This window comes from Carassius auratus, linkage group LG37M (assembly GCF_003368295.1).
Source record: "Carassius auratus strain Wakin linkage group LG37M, ASM336829v1, whole genome shotgun sequence".
Taxonomy (NCBI): domain Eukaryota; kingdom Metazoa; phylum Chordata; class Actinopteri; order Cypriniformes; family Cyprinidae; genus Carassius; species Carassius auratus.
In genome coordinates, this window is record NC_039296.1 from 690,273 (window position 1) to 714,599 (window position 24,327).

At 39.1% G+C, this 24,327-nt stretch overlaps 1 protein-coding gene across 3 annotated transcripts in view; it reads right to left on the reverse strand.

The window, feature by feature from the left end:
- The window catches only part of LOC113068191 (protein shisa-6-like), a 49,386-nt gene extending 27,368 nt beyond the window's left edge, over window positions 1–22,018 (reverse strand). For all 3 annotated transcript variants that reach the window (XM_026240854.1, XM_026240853.1, XM_026240852.1), the window contains exons 1-3: window positions 21,278–22,018; window positions 20,553–20,713; window positions 17,086–17,184 (exon numbers count right to left, since the gene is read on the reverse strand). In XM_026240854.1, coding sequence (XP_026096639.1) covers window positions 17,086–17,184; window positions 20,553–20,713; window positions 21,278–21,819 — 802 coding nt within the window. In that variant the 5' untranslated portion in view covers window positions 21,820–22,018. The remainder of the gene's footprint in view (window positions 1–17,085; window positions 17,185–20,552; window positions 20,714–21,277) is intronic.
- Window positions 22,019–24,327: the final 2,309 nt, after the last annotated feature.

Below are 24,327 nucleotides of genomic sequence, written 5' to 3' on the forward strand. Positions count from 1 at the left end.
GAGTGCTGTTACCGCTCTCAGAGGGAGGCAGGATCCGTTCCGGTGGATTTTTAAGGAGTCAGACACAATATTAATAGCACAGCAGTGTAGCACTTACAGGAAGCTAATCAGTTCAGTGCCATCTGAGACGTGATGCATTAAACTTAGCATTAAAGGGTTAATATGATGTTGCTAAAAAGAACATTATTTTGTTTATTTGGTGTAATTAAATATGTTTATGCTGTTTAAGGTAAAAAAAAAAACACATTATTTTCCACATACTGTACATTATTGTTGCTCCTCTATGCATCGTTCTGAAAAGCGAGGTGTGCTCTGATTGGCCAGCTATCCAGTGCTTTGTGATTGGTCGAATGCCTCAAGTGTGTGACAGAAATGTTATGCCCCTTAACTTACTGTAATGTGTGTCTCGGTCAGAACACCAGTGAGACAAAACAAAAACAATAAAACCCATTACAAACGAGGCATTTGTTGCATTCAGTGGGGACATAATTTGGATTAAATGACTTATACTGTATTTTTATGCGTTGCATTGCATGTAAACATAAAACCATGTCTGCATTTGTTATTGGAGAAACAACAAACAACAAGAGCTACTCTACACCAGCGGTTCTTAATTCCAGTCCTCGCGCCCCCAGCTCTGCACATTTTGTCTCTCTTTTTTAACACACCTGATTCAGATAATCAGCTCGTTAGAAGTGAGCTCTGTGCATGAACTGTGTTCCCCTTGACATGGTCCCTACACAGTGTTCATTGCTCCCTACTCCCTGAGCAGGGAAATCTGTTGAAGTTTACCTCACTTCGGAACATTCATTCATGGATTTGCGATACGCAACGTCTTCACACACAAACAAGCGTAAAATCATATACATCTGTAAATAAATACAATTTAAATTCACATCTCGCACACTTCAATACACCTGGAACATATACGTTCGCTTCAAACTGGAATCATGGGAGAATATCCTGTAATGTCCAATGGCACTATTATTTGAATAGAACAAACGTCTGAAGCCATTAAGAAACAGTCCTCCATAAACTGGTTGCACACATCTAAATATTTGGGTTGAACTGTTCTGGAACAGTGTTGTAAATACAACTTAATCAATGATTTCTAATTGTGTCCTCTTTTGGAAGACCAAACTAAGTATTTTTGCTTTTACAATGAAACAGCGTCTCCACAACATGGCGCTGGTGGCAACAGCGAGAATCAAAAGTTATGCCTTCTTTCTTTGCGTGAATATTTGGCAGCATTATGCAAACCTTCCCACACGGTGACATAAACATGTGGGGGCGTGTTTAAACGAGGTGTTTTAGGGATCAACTTTAGGGATCTCATCTATTCACAAACAGTTTGTAACACTCCAAAGAGAAAGGAAAACTTGAAACGCATCATATAACCCCTTTAAACTCATGTTACAGGGCACTACTATGAGAAAAAGAGAAGTGCCTGCAGTTCTGCTCAAGAGAATACAAAGAACCAATGATTTATACATGAATTATACAATTTTTAAGATTAACATTAATAGTACTTTTTTTCTTAAAGTAGATATTTTTGAAAAACACCCACTTTTCAATTAATGTAGGTAGAAACGTTCCTCTCGAACAGACATGTAAACGTAACTTCAGTGCCTCTTAATAAAATAATACATTATGCAAGGTGAAATCTAAAAATACTAAAGAATAAAGAGATAATAAAGCCAAAATGCTAGTTTTCATTATAATAATTTTCACTTTCATTCAATTGTGCAAATCTGCTAATTCAAAGAAAATCTGGAAACACGTGGCAAAAAACATCTTCTCGATGAGAGAAAGTGACAAATACAACAATAAAACATTACTTACTGGACACAAATGGCACCAGCTATATTAGCCATTCATATACAGTCCACATTATATGCTCAGCACCTGATACCAATGAATCTGTTTTTAGCAAAGTATTATATCATATCTGTTTGTCAGGTGTTCAGTGGCGACTGTGGCAGAGATTGAGTGAATGTGGCTCCGTTTCTCTGAGGTCACCTCGACTGGGAGGACTCTAGGGACGCAATCTGACATCAAACATCCTCCCACAGACAGATCGGAGATGTCTGCACTCCATTTTGTTCAGAATATTACAATAACAAAATACAATACAATAATGCCTCTGGATCAAGGTGATATTTAGGCTTCTAAAACGAAGAACCAATGTGCTTGTGAGATCAGAAATCATCAGTCTGTCATTAAATTAGAATTAAATTAAATTTATGCATTTAGCAGACGCTCTTATCCAAAGCGACTTACAGTGCATTCAGGCTATCAACTTTTATGTGTTCCCGGGGTGCTCTACCAATTGAGCTACAGGAGCACTATAATCATTATTTACTCCAAACTCATCCTTCACTTTGCTCTAGAACAAAACCGGACTCACACACTCAGATATACTGCTCTCGCCCGGAAAAAAGTGTGCGCTCTTAAAATGTGTCTCTTCTCTCACGCAAACTGTGTCCTGCGCATTCTCATGCGTTATAGATATTAATTATTTTCGCACCTGAATTAAACGTTGTCATAGGTAATCATTATGCACTTTTAAAAAGTGGTCTCAAAACAGATTAGTGCTTCGCATTTCCTTGATTTTTTTATTGTTGTATTTTTGTTTCAACATTAAATGTTTATTGTAGCTACTTTGTTTTACTATATCCTTTGCACATATGCATCTCTCTGTAAAATAGGCTACTTTGTTAACACTGTTTTAAAAGGTATTATGAATAAAGCTTTAACCAATCAGACCTCCACAACTGACCAATGAAAATACTACATGGAATATAATTGGCTGAGTGAACCGAGCCTTGAATTCTTTTGACAATCAAAAATGGGGCTTTAATTTCTTTCCTGTTTAATCATATTTAGCAATGTTAATGGAATAGAAATGCCCAGGAATTGGGTGCCTGGATGATTTGCACATGATCTCTGTCCAACTAGTTAGTCTCTGAGCAATTTATCTAAAAACAACATATTATAGCCTATGGCCATAACGACTTTATATAAAACATCAATGTTATGTCATAATATGTCAGATAGATAGATCAACTGAGTTTAAAGTCATTGCAATAAATTATCAGTTGGCATGATGGCAGCAATAAGTAACAACTCCTCAGATCAACATCAAATGTAAAAATAGATGTAAATGATTTCCCCCCATGAAAATCCACTTAATATTAGCCATACATTCAATGGTACTTCAATGGCTAGTGATATGATAGTTATATGTAACTACATTGTCTGCAAATGCATTGAACCCATAGAGTATAATGTAGTGATGTTATGGCAAATATGAAAATTTCATTAATAGTGTTATGTTTTGTCTCTAAATCTTAAGTATAGGTTTAGGGAATACTGCATCTGACCCATATCTAAATGTCTGGTGCAGTCTTAACAACCTGGAGCTGAACACGCTCAAAACAGTGGAGATGATCGTGGACTTTAGGAGAAACCCCCTTGCACTCCCCCCACTCACCATCATGAACAGCATTGTGACTGCAGTGGAGTCATTCAGGTTCCTGGGCACCACTATCTCTCAGGACCTGAAGTGGGACAATCACATTGACTCCATCGTAAAAAAGGCCCAGCAAAGGTTGTATTTCCTTCGCCAGCTGAGGAAGTTTAACTTGCCACAGGAGCTGCTGAAACAGTTCTACTCAGCCGTCATTGAGTCTGTCCTGTGTACTTCTATAACTGTCTGGTTTGGTTCAGCTACAAAATCAGACATCAGAAGACTACAGAGAACTGTTCGGACTGCTGAAAGGATTATTGGTGCTCCCCTGCCCACCCTTCAATATCTGTACACATCCAGAGTGAGGAAAAGGGCTCATAAAATCACTCTGGATCCCTCACATCCAAGTCACCCCATCTTTGAACTTTTGCCATCTGGCCGGCGCCTCAGAGCCGCAAACACCAGAACAGCGAGGCACAAGAAGAGCTTCTTCCCCCAGGGAATCGACCTCATGAACAGTTAAATGTTCCCCACTTACGAAATAAAAAAGTGCAATATCCTTATATTTATTTTATAAAAAATGTGCAATATCATTATATTTAACTTGTTACCCCTCCATCCTAGTACATCCCTGTATCTTACTCAATTCAATTATATTATTATGTATAGCACAACTGTTTAGACAATGTGTTTGCTTGCTTTTTTTTGTCTGTGTGTTGTTGTCTCTGTGCACTGGAAGCTTATGTCACTAAAACAAATTCATTGTATGCACAAGCACACTTGGCAGTAAAGCTTTTTCTGATTCTTCTCTCACCTTGCACGACTGCACCATTGTGCGGCAAAGATGTACCAGGGAGAAGCGCGACTATTAGACGATCGATCATCATTTCCAAAAGGCAAACATTCCCCTTCAGAAACAAAGTCTGCGAATAACATTTGCAACACATCCTTAGGGGGAAGTCGTGGCCTAATGGTTAGAGAGTCGGACTGTACATGTACATGTACATGGGGGGAGTGCATGTACAGTTCTCTCTCCACCTTCAATACCATGACTTAGGTGCCCTTGAGCAAGGCATCGAACCCCCAACTGCTCCCCGGGCGCCGCAGCATAAATGGCTGCCCACTGCTCCGGGTGTGTGCTCACAGTGTGTGTGTATGTGTGTGTTCACTGCTCTGTGTGTGTGCATTTCGGATGGGTTAAATGCAGAGCACAAATTCTGAGTATGGGTCACCATACTTGGCTGAATGTCACTTCACTTACGGTACAACTTATTATTAGTCATTTGGCGATTTTCTCTCACAAATCTCACAATTTACTCATAAGCTATGATCTGAACTGCTTCCGCACAAATTACACGAGAGTTCACTTGCTCTGCTATTTCCTCGAACACTTTGAATAGGAACGAGACAAAATGTCAGTTTAGAATCGAAGTACTACATGTTTGCAATCTAGTGGTAGGGAATACAAATGAGATATTACACCATAATAGGAACTACAGTCTATTTTATTAGTTAAAAGTTTACAAAAACATAAATTGCATTAATAAAAACACTAACACTGACAAGCTACGCAATATCGCTTTCATAATCGAATGCAATTCATCTAATGAATGTGATTTTTTTTTTGGCAGAAACCCCTTTTTCCTTTTTTTTTTCTTTTTTCTTTTTTTTTTCTTTTTTTTATACAAATGGCGTTTATAGTGTTTTGGAACCAAATGAAATTGATTTTCAAGAAATGGAAGTAATAAAAATAAATAAATCAAAATTATGTTAAAGGGTTAGTTTACCTAAAAAAAAACTAAGATTAGTCTCCTCAGTGCTGACCTCATACATCATTTCCCCGGAACTTCTTCCGTTTACAACAGTGAGCACAAGATAGATTCAAGTGAGGATTATGTCTTGAATATGAATGTCTTTCTTACAAAAACACATCGATTTGCTTTTGTTCATCCCTCAGCGCCATGTGAGACTTTTTTATTTTTTATGGAACTTTTTATTTAAATTCTTTTGGACTGAAGCAATGCAACACCAGCTGACTGCAATGATAGCGCTTGACAGATCAAAGACAATTTTTATATATAACTCCGACGGGATTCGTCTGAAAGAAGAACGTCATATACATCTAGGATACCTCGGGGGTGAGTAAAATAGCACAATTTTCATTTTTGGGGCGGACTAACCCTTAAATAATAATACTTTCCTGAAAGATGTTATTGATTGTTTTATTTCTGATAATCCAGTGCATAATAAAATGGTATGAAAAGCACTATTAGCCAGCACTAAGGTTTGGTCTCCACCAGACCCTGTCAGACCCCTGCTGGACCGGGCTGATCACCAGCAGATTCACTCTCGACACACAAAGCCTGATGCTTGGCTTCTTCCAAAATACTTTTGCTACTTGAGTGGAAATATATACAAAACAACTTGGAAGGTTACATGAGTTTTTACTCAAAGTATTAAAGTATATAAAATCACACTCATACTGAGAAAGGTTGCACTTCACTGGTCCACTTTATACATTCTACTGACGATCAGTAACTTTGCAACTCAACTAGCAGTCATTAGAGTATTAGTGAATGTCTGCTTAATATCTGATGACACTTTATTTCGATAGACATTCTACCAACTATGAAGCACATAGCAGCTTATTCTACTAGCCCTAAACGTAGAGTTTACTAATCCAATGAGAGTTAGCTGTAGTTGTAGTTACTCATAATTAGATGAAATGTCTGAAGTGGACTATGGAAACAAAGTGTAACTCACATGTGTTTAATTGTTTATGCATGTAAGATTATCACATCTGAAAACCATTAAAACTGATTTTCTATCTCTCCCCTGAGGAGAGATGTGCAGATCCATCTAATTGCACTCAACTTCTCCTGATCTGGGCTACTGTAAGTGTCCCATCTGAAGCATTCATTGTGCTGAAGAATGGCATAGAGCATCCTCCATCCATTAGCCTACATACCCAGCACTCGGAGTCTCGGTGGGAGCCCATGAACTCCTGCTAGGTCAGTGTTTATCAGTGCTCAGAGAGGACGAGAGTTACACAACAAGCACTTCAGGGATGTTCAGAGAGACATACATACAAAACTTATTAAGATCTTCTGCAACACCTCTATTAATGCAGTAACCAGAAGTGAACGCTCATGTGCAACCTGAAAGCTGTCCATCTAAAAACTAGCTGCCCTGTTTAGATGTAAACAAATATTTTCCTTGTCCTTTACAGGTCATTCATACATTTTGTGCAATTTCATTATGGGCACCAATGAAAACCATAATGAGCACACAAGGTTGTGGGTTTAATTCCCAGGGAACACGTTAGGTAAAGAATGTTAGCTTGAATGCCCTGTAAGTCGCTTTGGATAAAAGTGTCTGATAAATGTAAGTTTATTATTATTAATTAAGAGACTGTGTTAGACACACAGTCATTAGAGACTGCAGGACTCCTGACAATGATGTAATTTCCTGTTTTATCTTCTTTTTTTTCTGCATGTTGGTCACACACATTTTTCTTCTTCATGATTTCAAGACAGTTGTGTCACTTTGACATATTTGAAGTATATAAAAATTAATTTTAGTTCAGAAATTAAAAACATGCTTATAGTAAAAGAGCTATATTCAATAATGGTATGTACTGTATGAACTGCACATTTTTTAATAATAAACAACACGTAATTGACCCTGATATAGCTCTTTACAGTGACAACGTTATTATGGTGACAACAGAGCACATGGAAATCTGTGAAAGAGCTTACTGGATCCCCAGCACAAAACACACAGAACTAAAAGCTGTATTCTGGATGTGAGCCGGAGCTCAGGATGATATGTTCAGTTGTGATTCCAGATGGAGCGTCTCTTTCCATTCTCACTGCTTCTGTGTGCTTCACTGCGAGTGAGAACGTATCAGCTCGGACGAGTCTTCATTCCCACAGCTTCCATATGAATAATAGATTACAAACCAAAACCAGCATTGGCCTCGCAGTTGTCAAGCACTACGCTGGTGAGGTCAAGAAAATGTGCTGGGAAGGATTATTATTCATATTTCACTTCCCAAATATGATATGCTGGCTTCATCGAGGCATTAAGTGGGAAAGTATAGGTTTTGTGTTCATGTGTTAATGTCTCAGCCATAAATAGATGACCTTGTGTGACTGCTCCTTATTCAGTCTGGAATGAGCTCGTTAAATCTTGATGGTATATAATCCACTTTAATCCATCTACAGGAGTTTCTTTATGTGAGGTCCTTTGTCCCGGAGTTTCGCTTAAAAGTCAATGGTTTAAAAACAAAACTGACCTGACGCGATCATAAATCATGCAAATATTCACACACAAAACATGCCTTTTTTGCAAACAGTATTGTAATGCACGTCTCCTCCTTTGCTGTGCCTTTCATCTGTTAATGTATTCATGAAAGTGTTGTTCATAGAGGGTTTGTAAATTCTTATCCTCCTTGTACACATCTGAGATTAGCAGTGCACCAGTGTCTGTTTCATGCTCGGAGAAAGAGTTATACAGTCCAGCATATCCGACATATCAGATTAGTGTTTCTTTCCATTTCAATCAATGGTATTTACATCCGAAGGAGAGAGAAAGTCATCTTTCAGTGTGAACTGACACAATGTATAATTCAATTTGTAGCATGGGAAAGTGAGGGCAGTGTTAGCACATTACCATTATAAAATAAGAGACAAATGATAAAGCCATAATTTATCGTCTGTCATATTGAATGCACTATTTTTTCAAATAGCACTCGTTTCTGTGTGATATTGTCAATACAGTCACGGCTGAAGAGCGTTGTTAGTCGCGACACGCAACCGAGAGCCTGCAAGCATCAGCCATCAGTTCATTCTCAATATAGCTCAAAGATAAATGCCTCATTTCTTTTATTCTGTATGCTATAATAAAGAATACTGATGTTCATTAAATTATTTTATTAACCAGATAACATGCTTATGTATACAGACCCAGCAATATTAGCAACAACATAAAGTTATTTCATGATTTAAACAGGTTTGTGTGTGTTGTCATTGCTGTCTGTCTCTATAACATGTACAGTATTTTATCAGCATTGTTTTGACCAATAGGACTGAAACCATTCGAAACTATGAAATTCTCTTCATTCTTAACATCAAAGGTTCTCAAATGGTGAGTCGCAACCCAGAAACTGGTCGCAAATCAGTTCTCATATGAAAATGATTTGGAGGAGAAAACTATTCCTGAATCACATGTGATTTGAACACCTGAGAAGAGATGATGTCACCTACTTAGAGGACATCAGATGATGCTCACCCTGAAACAACATACAGAACTACCAAATTTAGCTACAAGTGTGATTGCATCATATAGTAATTGCTGTAAATAGTGTTCATCGTCTGTTGGATTACATCTTTAATTTTTCAGAAGATTTCTGCCATATGCACATAAACTGACAGTCACCACTGATAAGCTACTGCTAAATATTGTAAAAGCTGCTTTGCAATGATTTGTATCATAGGCTGTACAAATATCGTAAGTGCTATAGAAATAAACATGAATTGAATTGAATACAGCTGATACTCACAACACTCTTCCCAGTGTTTGAATCATAATGTTTTGGGCTGGTAATGGTTCATGCACGCACAAAGTTGTAAATTGTCCTATTCAGCCAATGTTATGTCTTATAGGCCTATTGTTATGTTGATGCATTTATACCAATTTTAACGTTTGGTTTGTAAGGGAGATTTTACTACTGTATGATATCGGCACTTGATATACCAAATAAAAGCAGATGAAAAGTCACTTGAGGACCACTGATATGAACAGCTTATGTATCCTAGCATGAATAAACCATACGTCACCGATTTAGCTGAGGAGACACAATCAAACAGCTTCATTATGTGCCGTTTACTGAGAACAAGGAAGCATCTTCTAAAATGGAGAAATTAATCAGTGCGGCACAGCGTGACATATTCATTTCCATTACGTGTGAATAATCTGCTGGTATGAAGTATCTGGCTGGAGTTCAATGACATGCTGCTTCCCAAAACAGTCTCTTTTTCTCCCAAGTGACGTATGCATAATAAATATATAAAACGAGAGCATTTGCATGAAGAAATCTTTGCATTCCAAGTGATGCATAACATATCAGCACTTAGAGTAACGAGCACTGATAGAAAAGCTGCCTGGCCTGTTGGGGACAGATTCCTGATTGATACTATACATTAGTGAGGAGCCCAACCCAGCATCACAATTCACCCCAATTTCTGTTCCTTCTCTTTCAGCTCATCTGCGAGAACAAAACCTTTTAGTTTTTCCTGAAGTGGAGGAACATGTAGTGGTGAAAAACCAGCTTAAGAGCTTAAATGATATGAAAAGGCAAGAGTTTTTGTTCTTTTTGACAGCTGAAAATTACTTATATTTCATATAGGTCTAGTAGGAATCAATCTTTATATATATTTTTTTTTATTTCACAAAACTGGTATAACTTACATACGGTATATGGGTATGAATATTTCACACTAGTATGAAAAAAGCATTCACGTAACAAGAGAAAACATTTAACCACACTTATATTTACAGAAACGTCTTCTCTCGGGTAGTTTAACCCCAAACTTCATAAAAAAAGTATATGATCAAATGTTCTCCTGCGTAATTTCATTTCAGCTCTCTTGAAAGACCTCTCGATTAGCATACAATTCCTTCAGCTTACAATAGAACATGGATTTGCAGGAATATCCCCTTTCTCCTACTACTGTTTTTTTTTTCTTCTTCCAAATAAAGACCAGAAATAGTAGCCCTCATCACACTGTCCTACGACCCGTAATGAAGGAAACTTGATTTTTGATGGGGCTTTTTATGTTATGTTATTTTGGCTTTCAGTGCCAGCTTCAGTAATACAAATCCAGATAAAAGCTGCATAAACATCTCAATCAAGAGAAATGCATGCAATACAATATATAGAATGATAAATGGTTTAAAGTAAGTCTTATCACGTTTGATGTCAAGGACAATATTTCAGTTTCTAGAAAGTGAAGAACACGTAATGTAAACTCCCCATCCATATTCTCTTATTTATATGCTTGTTAATTTCTAGCCACAGTTTTATTACCCCTCAGTTCGTGGCATCTCTTCTCTGCGAATGGACACAAAACGGAGCCAGAAGGACATGAAAACTGACTTCCTGTGGATTATTGCAGGACTCAGGGAATATGGAGTGAGACAGCTGGACCAGCGGCAGAGAGGATGACTGTGCTGACATTTAGAGACTTTGTTGTTTATGGACACAGTGGGAGGCTCTTCCAGCTTGTTTTCACACTAATGAATTCACTGCTAAAGAATCTGACAGCTCAGACAGGTCACCTGGACACAGATTGTAATCACTGCTTTCAGACTCATATGTTACAGGCTGACAATGTGCCCTAATCAGTCACCATATAGCAATAGTCTGTCCACACTGAAGGAAAAACTGCTGTGACAAAACTAGGGTTACTCATATGCAGCCTTGGTTTGGATGATGCCATATAAATATACTGCAATCAGGAATCTGTCAGATTGATTTGATGTTACTTATATGAGCAAGGAGGTGCGTTAATAACTTTTCAGCCAGGGATAAATCTCGTAAACTCCAATCCTTCCACTTGTCATGTCAATCAAAGGGAATCATGTATTCTGATATAACCATAGCCTGCATCAGAATAATCAAGGATCAGAGGAAATGTTCAATCCTGCTGGAGTTAGATGAGACTAAACCAGTCTCTGTCTTTGGACTGAACTCAAATCATGGTGAAATGGCCTGTTTAAAATTCTCTCTTATTTGGATGCCATTAAATCAAATAGTTCAGTTTAGACGGTTCTTCTAGACAAAGACATTTCAAAACTGATATGCAAATCATCTATTTTTAACATATCAGTGGAGAAATGCCGATAGGTTCTCAGCTCAAAAATAATAAGAGAATTTCTGAGCATTTTAATGTGTGAAAGTCATGACATTTGCAAATATGGTGTCCCATACTCGGAAATGGTGCTCTGCATTTAACCCATCCAAGTGCACACACACACACATACACACACAGCAGTGAGAAGTGAACACACTGTGAACACACACCTGGAGCAGTGAACACACACACACATCCTGAACACACACCTGGAGCAGTGAACACACACACACACATCCTGAACACACACCTGGAGCAGTGGACACACACACACACACACACACACAACAGTGGGCAGCTATATATCCAGCACCGGGGAACACCTAAGGGATCAGTGCCTCGCTCAAGGGTACTTCAGTCATGAGTATTGAGGGAGGAAGAGAGCACTGTTCATTCACCCCCCATCTACACCTCCTGCCAGCACCGAGACTCAAACCTGCGACCCTCGGGGTAACAGGTCCGACTCTCTTACCATTAGGCCACAGGTCACCCATTTAATTGATAAATGAACGGCTAGTTAAAGATGTAAAGGAAACTGAACTATTATAGTATTAGTTAAACTTAAACTGACTCTATCGATCACTTGCTCTCCTTATGTTTCTAGCAGCAAATGAAGACTGAAGCCAGGATGTGGTTTTCCAAAAAAACAATTTACTTCAAAAGCAGTTTAATAACAAAATAATTGAAGTCACATAAATCTCTTCTTACACAACTCACTTATATTACACTGCTCATTTACAACATTACTTCTATTATTACACAGCTAATTTGTATTGCACTACTCACTTAAATCAGATAACGCACTTATATCACATTAGATTACATTGCTCCCTTACATTACTTCATCTGCGCTGAGGTAACGTTCGCCATAAGGTCGATCAAATTCAGCTGACAACTGAACTGAAAGTTCAGCTCTCAGTTATTTATTTACGTTTTTCACATTTGATAAAGATAAAGAAGTTTTACATTTTTTCATGTTGTTAAAATTGAAAATAGTTTTTAAATATTAATGTATGCCACTGTTCCCACCAATCCTTCTACAGGTTAAGGTTACGCATGATGAGGAAAGCACATTAGTGCGAGTCCTCCGGGAACTCATTGAGATTGCATTGCCTGCAGTTTGAAAACAATGATCTTTGAATAAAAGTCAATAAGAGCTTTCGCACAATTGTCAGTTTGACACAAAAGGCGACTCGACACTGATTGCACTATTTAGAGGCAGAACAAACAGTCTAGAATAGTGAACGCTAGCGTAACACTGTGGTTGAATGTGAAAAAAAAAAAATCCCTCTCTTTCGCGGTGGTGCGTTGCCCAATCGCCCTAATGGAGAAACCGCCCCTGGTCAGGCCTACAGGACAAGGGCAAATTTCGGAATTCCCAGTTCTATTGGGTCAGTATGCAACTACTTTTTCTTTTTCCCCAACTAACGGAGGATCTATTGAAAGATGACAGGAGGACTAGCATATTAACAAGTTCATGTGAAAGAACTGTCTGGATCTCTCAGAGGAACTGCTCTATATTCAAGCCAAGCAGAACCAAAGGCCAGAGCCTTGAAAACCAATAATATCAGCTGTCTTCCCTCCTATTAGAGATGCGTGAATGACCAGCCACTACCCCTTTACACACATATATGAATAATTATTAGTGCTGCACTGTTTGTGAGAGAAGCTTTTCTACCAATGGCTGATGGTGACGCTTCTGACGCAGAGGGACATTCTGTCAATCTTCACTCATTATTTACTCTGTCATTCTTTATGACCAGTTTTGTCAAACAATAAAATTACATTTTAAAGAACCTGCCCTTTCACACAGATCATCGTGACCACAGCTGTTAAAAATAAACAAAAACATACATGTGGTCCTTACAACTCATACAACTTCTGCAGCCACAGCAAAATAAATATCATCATTGTTCACAATAAACCATCCTCTACAGTGAACTCTAGAAACACTGCCTGTGATTTGCAAATCAATTGTTCAGACCGACTTGTGAAACAAAGCAACCGATTCAATCATCATTGATTCGGTTCTGTAGTTCAACTCACTGAATCAATGATCTGGTTACATTAGCAGCTCACTAGAGCGGTGGATTATCAGTGAATAATGGCACAGCGTTTGGGCTGTTCCTAAAACAACACTTATAGGAAAACAAACACGGATGTGCCCAAGTGACAAAAATTAGCTAATTTTTCAAAGTAAAATTTTAAACACATGGTTAAATTCCTTATTTAACATTGTGTTTTTGAGAAAAGAAAAGAAATTAAGTGTAAAGTAAAATGCAGAAAATAGAGCTCCAGGTTAACATTATAAATACAGATAACTAGTTTACAATAACTATTTTATAACTATAAATACAGATATACTAATTTAGTTCCTCTCAATCCATAACAAATCATTTAAATTTAACGATATTCAGAAAAATAATGTAATAAAGTAATAAAAAATAAAGTAGCTAAACATTTAGTCAAAATGAATGTACTGCTGAAACTGAAACAGCTGCCCTTTTTTTTAATGATTTATATTATTTATAATATTTTAGATTGTTGCCTGCCCCATGTACCAAGTGTCTTTACCGGGTGTGATATTCGATAAATCATGAATCAGTTCATCTATGATTCTTCTCACTTTTGCTCTGCACTTCCATCAAATAGTTTAAAATGGTAAAATAAAAATAACGAAAATAAACTTAGATTGTGTGCAAACACATTAAAGAGATGTTTTGCTACAAGGTGGAGACAGTTCTGTTCATAACAGTACATCTGCTGGTCAAGAAGAGACAGGTTCAAGAAAACTACCCAAACAAAATTAAAAATAAATGCGCGCACACACACACACACATTAACAATAAATAATTGTGAGTTAGTTGTCATCATCAGAGCTCGTGCAGATGTCCTGGTCACGATCGCTCTTGTGGAAGCCTACTGTGATAGTCATCATAGCTTCCAGACACTGAGCGCAAATAGAACACAACTTTATGCAGTCAGACGGTGAGCCAATGCTCCTTACAATTAATTATCCATTAACAGTTTAAGTAATTAACGTTTGTTAAGAAAACTGTGGGGCATGATTTCTTTCACTCCCCTGTAGTGCAGGTCTGTCTCTATCTCACTCTACAGGAAGTCACAAACCGTTCACATGGTCTCTTTGTAATTCTGTACTTGGACGGACGCTCGATTACTCAACGCTCTGCCCGCACACACACACACACACACACACACACACACACACGTTTCACCACAGCTAGAGAGTCTTCCCCTGCGATGACCCTTTAATCACCATGGTGACTCTTAAAACTATTCTGGAACACAAGGCACAAGCGGTGAGGATGATGCACAGGATGAGAATTGGTAACATGGCAACAATCAGAGGAAGAGACCGAGAAAGGATGTTAGGAGCAAAAACAGCAGTTTATGAAAGAGGATAACATTCCACGACATATCTGTCTGTTATCAAGAGTCTAGAGCCCATCCTATACACAGCGCTGGTCTCTGTCTGATCGTGACCGCAAGAGAATCAGTGAAAACCACTGATCTTACTGCATCATTATCCAGAGGAGAGATGTGTTCGCTGCACTTACCCTCGCTCGGATGAGGCAAGAGTTATGCTGGAAGGAATCAAACATTATCACTGTCGTCAATGGACTTCAGGCCTGACGGCATGTTAAATTTGACACATATAAATTTAGGATAAAATAAGACATACAGTCTCCTCAAGGGGTCGAACTGCTATCTAAATCTGTATTGGTTGTTAAATCGATGAACATTTTTTTGCCAAAAAAAAATCTTAATACAGTAGGGCCTTGTCTTCATTCATGTCAAAGTAAACATGGCGTCTATCTTGACTCCGGTTAACGATGTTGAATGTACTATACAGCAAAGACCAGATACTGATCACACAACTCCAACCTCTTCATTAAGGATGACACGACTGTGGTGGGTCTCATTAACAACAGAGATGAGAAACTACAGGAGCGAGGTGAGTCCTGGCCGGGTGCTGCAGTGACAACAGTCTCTCTCTGAATGTGGAGAAGACCAAGGAGATTGTTGTAGACTTCAGAAGAGCACACACTCAGCACGTTCCTCTGACCATCAACGGTGTGACTGTGGAGAGAGTGATCCTGGGTGTGCACATCACAGAGGACCGCTCCTGGACCGACAACACCGCAGCACTGTGACGTAAAGCCCTCTGCATCGCAGGTGATCCCAAACACCCATCACACAGCTTCTTCAGTCTGCTGCCATCAGGGAGGAGACTGTGGAGTCTCCAGGACCAGCAGACTGAAGGACAGCTTCATCCATCGGGCTGTCAGGAAGCTGAACTCCCTCCCCACACTGGCCCCCATCCCTCTTCTGCCCCAGGCACCACTGAACTATGAACCTCAGCCCCCCAGTAAATAAGGTCCTTTTAATGAGTAAAAAAACAAAAAATACCCACAACAAAACATTTCAAACATGGATGTTCATATTGCAGCACCGGTCTAAGAAATAAAAATGTGTTTTTGTCAAAGCACTGACCCTGCAGCGGTGTCCAAATCCTTTCTGCTCATATTTCATAACTAACAAAAACAGCCCTTCGTTCCACCACGACTAGATGCCTGAATTGTGAAAAGGGCACTAAAGACACATTACACAAAAATCAAAAACAAACATCTTGAGCAGGGTGGAGGCAGACAGACTCCGAAAAATAAATGGAGATTAGGTCAAAGCACTGTACTGGAGCAAATTAAAAGAGGAGCTGGTCTTGTCCTCTCATGGTTATTTTGGCTTGGGCTGTGATCACTACAGTCTTTAAGAGTTGTTATTTGCTACTGGTCAGATAATTGATGACACGTTTATCACTGTAAACGTAACTTTTTGATGAGCTACATGCACACATCACTTACACCAAAATATGCCGATACCTCTTATTTCTCGCCTCGTTTCCTTTGTGCTTTAATGGAATTACTGAAATGTAATTATTACGGGCAGGTTGTTATGAGTGATTCGTTTGCACAGAATGCATTGTGTAGATCCATTGTTAGTCTGAGTCAGCAAAGATAGCACGAATATTAATTGCTGCATCACAAGTGAGAACGGTGTAAATGAGCGACGCTGCGTGTGGGATGAAGAAGCTCTGCCACATCATTCAACTTACCGCCGACTGTTAGATTAAGCGTAATGTTTTATGTACATGTTAAAAATCATGCACCTGCTGCAAACGCTCCACATGTAACTAATGTTACACTACGGATGTTGAGATGACAATAGACGTACAGAGACACTCTTTACAGAAGTCAGATACCACATGGTTTGGTGTTTCAGCAACAAGCTTTAAAACAAGATACATGTGCATAAAAACCAAACAAAACTACATAAGATTGAAGTATTTGAAGAGAATGTACCTTGTTTCATTTTCAGTAAAGATTATAGAATACTAGCAAATCCCTAGAAAGAGTTAACATGAGCCATTTTACTGTTTTAATCAATCCACCGGTCTTCGTTTATAATTTATATTGAATTGACACATTTGAATTGGTCAAACAGAGCTTAGAATTAGGAAAATACCTACAAAAACTAAAAACTGTCTCAGCCGAAGCCAGATTCAGTGTTAGCAACCAGAACTGTGATGAGAAAGAAATGTTAGATTGATGTTTTTTTCCCCTCATTTGTCAAGGACGAATGATCTCAGTGTCATTAAGCAGTGATATAGAATCATGTTACCTTTTTCGTTGCTCCGGCCAAGTGTCACAAAGCCAGACGTGATGAAGTTGTGAAGGTCATGGCCACCGCGTCGACTGCTCTCCTTCGAGTAATGTGCTCCTGTAAATGGACACCAGAACTGAACATTAATGTAGAATATCACTCAGCGTCCTGTCACACTTTGCTTCCCAGATAAACAGCAGCACAACAAGCAAAGTTCCCACTGCATTTCAAGACTGATGATATTTCATAATTCAGAGGTAAAGGCACCTTGTCCACCCAACACACTGCTCTGTCATGAGAATATTAGATGCTGGCAGCGTCCGAGGTGTTATTTCTATTCTTGACATTCTCATTATCAATGAAATACAAGCATGTTCATGGAGGAGTCAGAAGTCGGACGATAACCTTGAGCACCATCTGGGAGTCTACTGCAGTCACTTTCACTCGTGTTTCTTGTTTTCAGAGAATGTAATGCTTTTCATTACTAAAATTGTAGGCATTATCAACCCAAAAATTACAATTCTGATATAATGTGTTCACCATCATTTAATGTCAAATCTGCATTCATTTTTCTTTCGTCTGTAGAACACAAAAGATGATTTCAAATTTGACATTACAATACTATTGTACATTGTCATAACTGCAAGTTTAACAATATAAAGATGGAGCTGCAAGAAACACGATGTTAAAATGTTGTTATCAGAGACTTCAGAGAAGGACAGATTCTCATACTGAGAGCCTGCATGTCCAGCCTTTTGCTTTGGATCACAAGGAACTGTTTGACAAACAGAGAAAACCACAGTACAGCACTCAGGTAAGAGGAAGATCTGACACAGTCTTCTGGATCAAAGGGGTAGAGAATACAATAAAGCCACAATAAACTACTTTCACTCTAAATCCAGAGAAGCCCTGAGCATCTCACGCACAGGTGAGCCGTCTTGCCGAGAATTCATTACACTGGGATGTTATAACACTATGTAGCTGAATTTAGCAGGCTACCTTATTACCCCCAAGGAAATCCCAAAAAGTATGCTCAACCTTGCCATAGGGGCAAGAATCCGAGACGCTGTTTAAATGATAACGACTTCAGAGCCTCAAACCATTAGCGAGAATCCTTGTGAAGCTGTGCTTGGACACGCTAGTGCCGTCGGATCTGATGCGCTCATGAGAAACGCATGTAAGGCTCCGCAAACCACAGGAGAAACCACAGCTGTTTCGCTAGTAAGACTTTATGGCCCATCCAACTTTGATATTAACTGCTTTGTGTAGAGATGAGGAAGCAATAAGTTAAAAAATGTGTAGAGCTGTATCGTTATGAAATTGCCTATTGGTGCTCCATATCTTAATTAAACCAATTACATTATAGTTTAATAAGCTAGACACAATCTATGCATGCATTGCTGATCTCTTAAAGAATTATATTTGAGTAAACACACACACAAAAGCCTACAGAAGCACATTCACTGCGCTGGTGTGCTACTTTCCTTCAGCAACTGTTATTATATGTTATTCAGGTATATTTATCAAATATTCATTATTTTATTCATGCATATTTCTCAATGTCAAATCATTCTTTAGTCTCTTTAGTGTGCACACGTTTGCTGTGCATCCTTCTACAAATGAAGCATATTTACATTTTTCTAAGGCTGCCATTTTATAATATCCTGCATGATTCAATAGAGATAGTCCATTTGTGTGAGATTATAGTATAAAAACATTAATTATTCACAGTCAGGCGATGAAACCCCAGATGAATCCCCCTAGATCATGTTATAAAAATCATTTTAGACTAATGTCTAAATAGATAATAATAATAATAATAATAATAATAATACACATATACACGGTTTCAGTAGTGCAGCCTTTAATAGTACAACACATAAACTTATGCTTTTGGGTGAATTTATTTATTCATTTATTTGCTTTCCTATCTTTCCTGTCTAAAGTGATATGTGAATATAACTTTTCTGCCTTGAAAACATAATCTTTAATCCTCAAAATGACTGGGAATAACATTACAGCTCCAATAATACAGACATTTTAACATGATAAGGGCTTTTCTATAATCATAATTCACATTTATTGCTTTCAAATCCTCCAAAGTTGGCCTCATTTACTTCCTCTCTGTAACCCAGATTTCTTCAACGAAATTCTTCTGTTTGCAGTCAAAATCAATTTGGTTTCGTAGTAATCATCATCAAATGCTGTCAAACTTGTATTGAAGCAGGAACATTTCTTTGAAGACAACAACAGATAATTCTGAAAATGAAGATCGAAAAGATCTTGGGCTAATGAGCTGCAGTGCATTCAGAGCCTCATATCGATCCTGATCCCAGGTCAGGGGTCAAGTGCTCTTATGTCATCCTGCACTACAAGGTCGCTTTGTAAAGAGGATATGGAAAACATGCAGCATAAATCTCACCTAAAGTGCATTATAAGGGGTTTCAGGAGCTGTAGATCTAGTAGAGGAATAGGAGTCAAATATAAATCGCCTTTGGTTTGCTGTTGTTGCCATATGAGTGACATGAATCTCCCTGAAGTCAAAATTGTCGTTTGTGCAATCAGAACTCATGAGAACCTCCAACAATGCTCCGAAGTCCCTCCTGACCTTGAACTTAATGAAACTGACCATAGCCTTTGATCCAAGCACACCTGAGGAGGCAGATCTTTATGGCTCGTCTATAATTGGCTCCCATTTAAATATGGCATGTAAAAGTCAGTTGTTTACCATGCGTTAACCATGGCACATTACACGTGACAGGGCTGAAACATGCTGCATTGAGAACAGCATGAAATATAAACCATCTGACTGACAGGCGTCTAGCACATGTTCTGCAACGCAACATACACAATCCTCCAACAAGCCCCCTGATATTTATTCTCATATAAGCCAATATCACAACTGTGACTGAAGGTTTTCCAGTGCTCTGTTCCAAAGCCTAGTGAGCTGCCGACAGAGACAGCATTTAACCCATCATATAGTGCTGCAGAAGCTAATGCGGTTCCAAAAGGTAGCTGGTTTAATCATGCTGCCAACTCTGCGGTCTCGTTTTGGCAAAATGCTGAACGCATGCATTCAAGCTCAGTGAAGAAAAATAAATAAGGTGGTGGATAAGGAAAATGCTTTATTTCGAGATAATAATAATAATAATAATAATAATAATAAATAAAAACATTAAATGCAAAAAAGTCAATAAAAAAAAAAGTGTAAATGAAAACTGACTTGCTGCTATGTGTTTTTATGATTTTTTTGTGTCATGTTGTTAACTTAGCAAGATGCTAACACCAATCAGTTGTAGCATGTGTAGTTGTTGCTTATGTAGATCATTCCAGATCGGTCACTTATGAAGTCCCGTGATGGTTTGGATGCATTAAAAGGAACAGTTTTTGGAACAGAGCTGAAGTAAATAAGTCATGCATTCCATGAAACTAACTCATTCCGTTTGACTTTTCCACAAACATCTGAATAGCATCAGGCCACTTACCGTGATTGGATTTGGAGCTGTGGACAGGGGTGTAGTGGTTTTTGGAACCGGTGCGCTGTAGAGTGTTGTCTTTGGATGAGCTGTTCATGGTCGCAAAGCTCTCACAGTCATACTGAGATATAGGAATGGGTCCTTGTTGTCTAAGTATATCTGCTAGAGCTCTGTGGAGAAAATTTAAGAAATATACTATATGAAGATGACAACAACAACACCTTTTCAGTGTCTGGGTGAAAGATTACCTCCAGTTACTCTACTCTAATTCCCCTGGATTTGTACAGAAATAAAGAAAGAACATCTATAAATAAATGCTTAATCGTCATTAGTAATCCACATTTCAATATTCTCAGAGTTGCATTTGGTAGGAAGCCTAGAAGATGTGAATTCACAGCTGCATTATGGAAGTGACTGTTAACTCTGTAAATGTTTACTGTTACCAGAGAAGCTGAATTATTTTTTCATTTTGTAAGTGTGCAGCAGCTGAACTGACAGAGGAGTCAACAGCACACTTTCCTACATGCATTCTCAGTTTGTTTGTTTGTTTGTTTGAAAAAGAACTGCAGATAGTGAGAGTGCTTCTATCCAGTCCCATTGCAACGTCATCAATCACTCCAAATCTCTGATATGCAAATGAGAATTTGAGCTCGATGGGTTGTTAGGAGCAGTTTAGAACCTGTACTTGCTTCTCTACAGCTAGAGTTGTAGGAGAATGACTGCGAGGTGCTCACCTGTGAATGTTCATTTCCTGAGGTGGTTGTGTTGCTTTGTCATATGCGACTTTAGTTGAAACCCCAAGGACTATAATAAAAGCAATGACACCGCAGGTAATGTAGACCGCGGTGCTCGTTTGGTCCATGCTCGGATCGTAAGTGTCCCCTGTTGGAACCGGGGACGTGGGCACAGTTTTCACCCAGTCAGGCTTGTGGTAGTTCTTGCAAGTTCTCTGCTCCAACCGGTTGCCTTTAAACTGGCAACAGAATCGCAAGTAACACGAGCCGCAGCAGTAACGGTGGTCGGTATTATTGCACTCGAACTCCTTGTCGAACTGGCCGCTCACGTCGTAGTAGCCCAGGCATGTCTCGTGCGTCAGTGCCGGACGGACCTGCGTGATCCGCTGCGTGGACGCGGAAGGCGCGACAGTGGTGCCGTTCAGGTCCTTCGACTTCGGAGCCCTTTTGGGAGAAGGTTTGGCTCGTTTGGCAGTCAGGGTGCCAAACACGTTGAGGGGGTCCAGATAAATGAGCAGCAGCAGAAAGTGTCGTATACCCATGGCTTGGCGCGTTTTCAGGACCCTGGAAAGCTCTCGGTGATTTCCGCTTCAGGCGCGCTGATCCTCCGCTGTTCGCGCGTCCCGCATCACTGACGACGAGCCGCTTGTGGAGATGCTGATGAAAGACGCCATTCATTTAACTCAGATATTCTCCCCCTAGAACAGCTTGTGTTCGGCTCAGCTGGGCGTCACTGCTGGGATTTCCGACAACTCTTGTCAAACCATGTCACTTCCCGTCTTGCTCTGGGAAGCAGAGACGAACTTAATTGTTACAAACGGTGTAATATATATATATATATATATATATATATATATATATCCTAACCCTATATCGAGCTGAAATGGCAAACAATGTAGGCTACCTGACCTGAAATACAACTGCTTGTAGATTCGATGCTTCATTGGACGGAACATTGGTAAAAACGGTCGAATTAAATTAAATGACTTCGTCCGTGGATTCTTTCTGTGGTAATTATATACGATCAATTTGCCCAAGCTAAAAATCATCATAAAAACAAATTTAAAAAAAAATTCCATACCGATGCATATCAACACGTCAATATTCATGAGCTCAATTTTTGGCTTTTATGTGGTCAGCACTTACCTTGACTTCACTGCTTCAGACGGGTGTGTTGGCTCCTGCAGAGGTGAAGTGGAGTCAGTGTCCGATCCCGAACAGAGCCATCTGAACGATCCGCCTTCCGTTCTCTCTTCAGAATCTGTGTCCGACTCTCTCTCTCTCTCTCGCTCTCTCTCTCTCTCTCTCTCTCTCTCTCTCTCTCTCTAACTCTCTCTCGGGGACGTAGTTCTTCATTTCCTCCCTACACACATTACCAAACCTATTCATCAGCTTTTTATGAGCCATTTCTTATAGTTGCTCATTATATCCATATAAAATTGCATGGGTTTCGCTGCTGTTTAACCAGACTTCAGTCTGTGTGCAGACAATGATGAACAAAATCTACAAACAGCACTGAATAGATTTCCTATAGCAGTCTGTATTCTATCTCTCGCTCCTGCATGCTTTCATTGATTTCAGTTCCTGCATACTTTTTACAAGTACTAGAAACAGCTGTCACAGGAAGACACTTAAAGCATTACTCTTGTTATGTGACAGATCGCCCTGGAATACGGTCTTCTCCAACCTGCTTTAACTTCTTCAGGACACTTTGTGCACTCCGTCTGGCTGTTCTTTGTACCAGGAATCACTCCCTGTGCCCCTTAATTACTTTTAATCTTACTGAAAGCTGGAGCTGCAACAGTCACACGAGCAGTCACACGAGCCTCCAGCCCCTCCACCGGGAAAGGTTATTAATGAGGACCAGCGCACACGGTCCCAGCGTCAGAACACAGATGGAGTACAGCACTAAGGGTCCAAGCATCAGTACTGACACAACGTCAGAGCTGAGAGTCTCTTGTAGGGCACAGAGTATTCTGGCAATATCAGGGCAGGAACTAGGGAACAGAAGACTGCTGAAACAAGAGGCTGAGAGCAAGCAGCAGAGATGGTGAACTGAAATCACTAAACAGTACTTGGAGCCTAAGAAAACACAGCAAGACACGACAAGACTAACTATGTGTAGTTAAGTGTAGCTCATTACACCACAACAGTCAGACACCAGACTACACACGAGGGGAACTTAAAAAGAGAGAGCGTTAAGGAATAAACTCGTCACAGGTGTGACAGCAGCTGAGGTAGTAACTGGGATAATGATGGGGACGGAGTGGAAAAGACAACGAGCACATGGTGAACTGTCAAACACAACAAAAACCTGCTGATCAGACTGAAGTCATGACACAGATAGTTCAGAAAAACATTATTGAATATTCTGCATGAAGTCAGAGGGTTCAACAGCTTCTCCAGGCAGGTATTGTGAAGTGCCTGTGTTGGGCTTTAAGAGATGTTCCGCTCTATTGTGTAATTGTATTTTGAAGAGATCTCCTACAAATTTGGTCAAATCGTTCTTTATATATTTTGCAGTCAGTTAACAAAAGATTTATTATTTTGTGTGGCTATGGTCTGAGCAAATGAAAAAGATCAAACCAAAACAGCTTAAATTTATTCAGTAATCATAAATTAATTAACAGGTCTAACATTAAGAAGAAAAATACTATTTAGAACATTTTTAAGTTCATCCTACAGTCTACACAGATTATAAATCCTGAGAGCTGTTGCTAAGTTACAGCTTCTTACTTGCTCTGTATCTTCTCTTCTCTTTTCTTTTCTTTTCTTTTCTTTTCTTTTCTTTTCTTTTCTTTTCTTTACAATGCCATCCATAGTTTCTCTAATAAAATCTATCTATCTATCTATCTATCTATCTATCTATCTAGTTTATATGTATGTTTATAAAATGAACATTAACAGAACAATTAAACAAGAATAGAAAATGCTATTGCATCATAATTAGGAAAAGTCCACAAGGAAATATGCAAATCAGTCTGTTTCCAATCCAGGCATCAAAGCTTGGAAGACAGCATGTGTGTGTGTGTGTGTGTGTGTATTTCCCC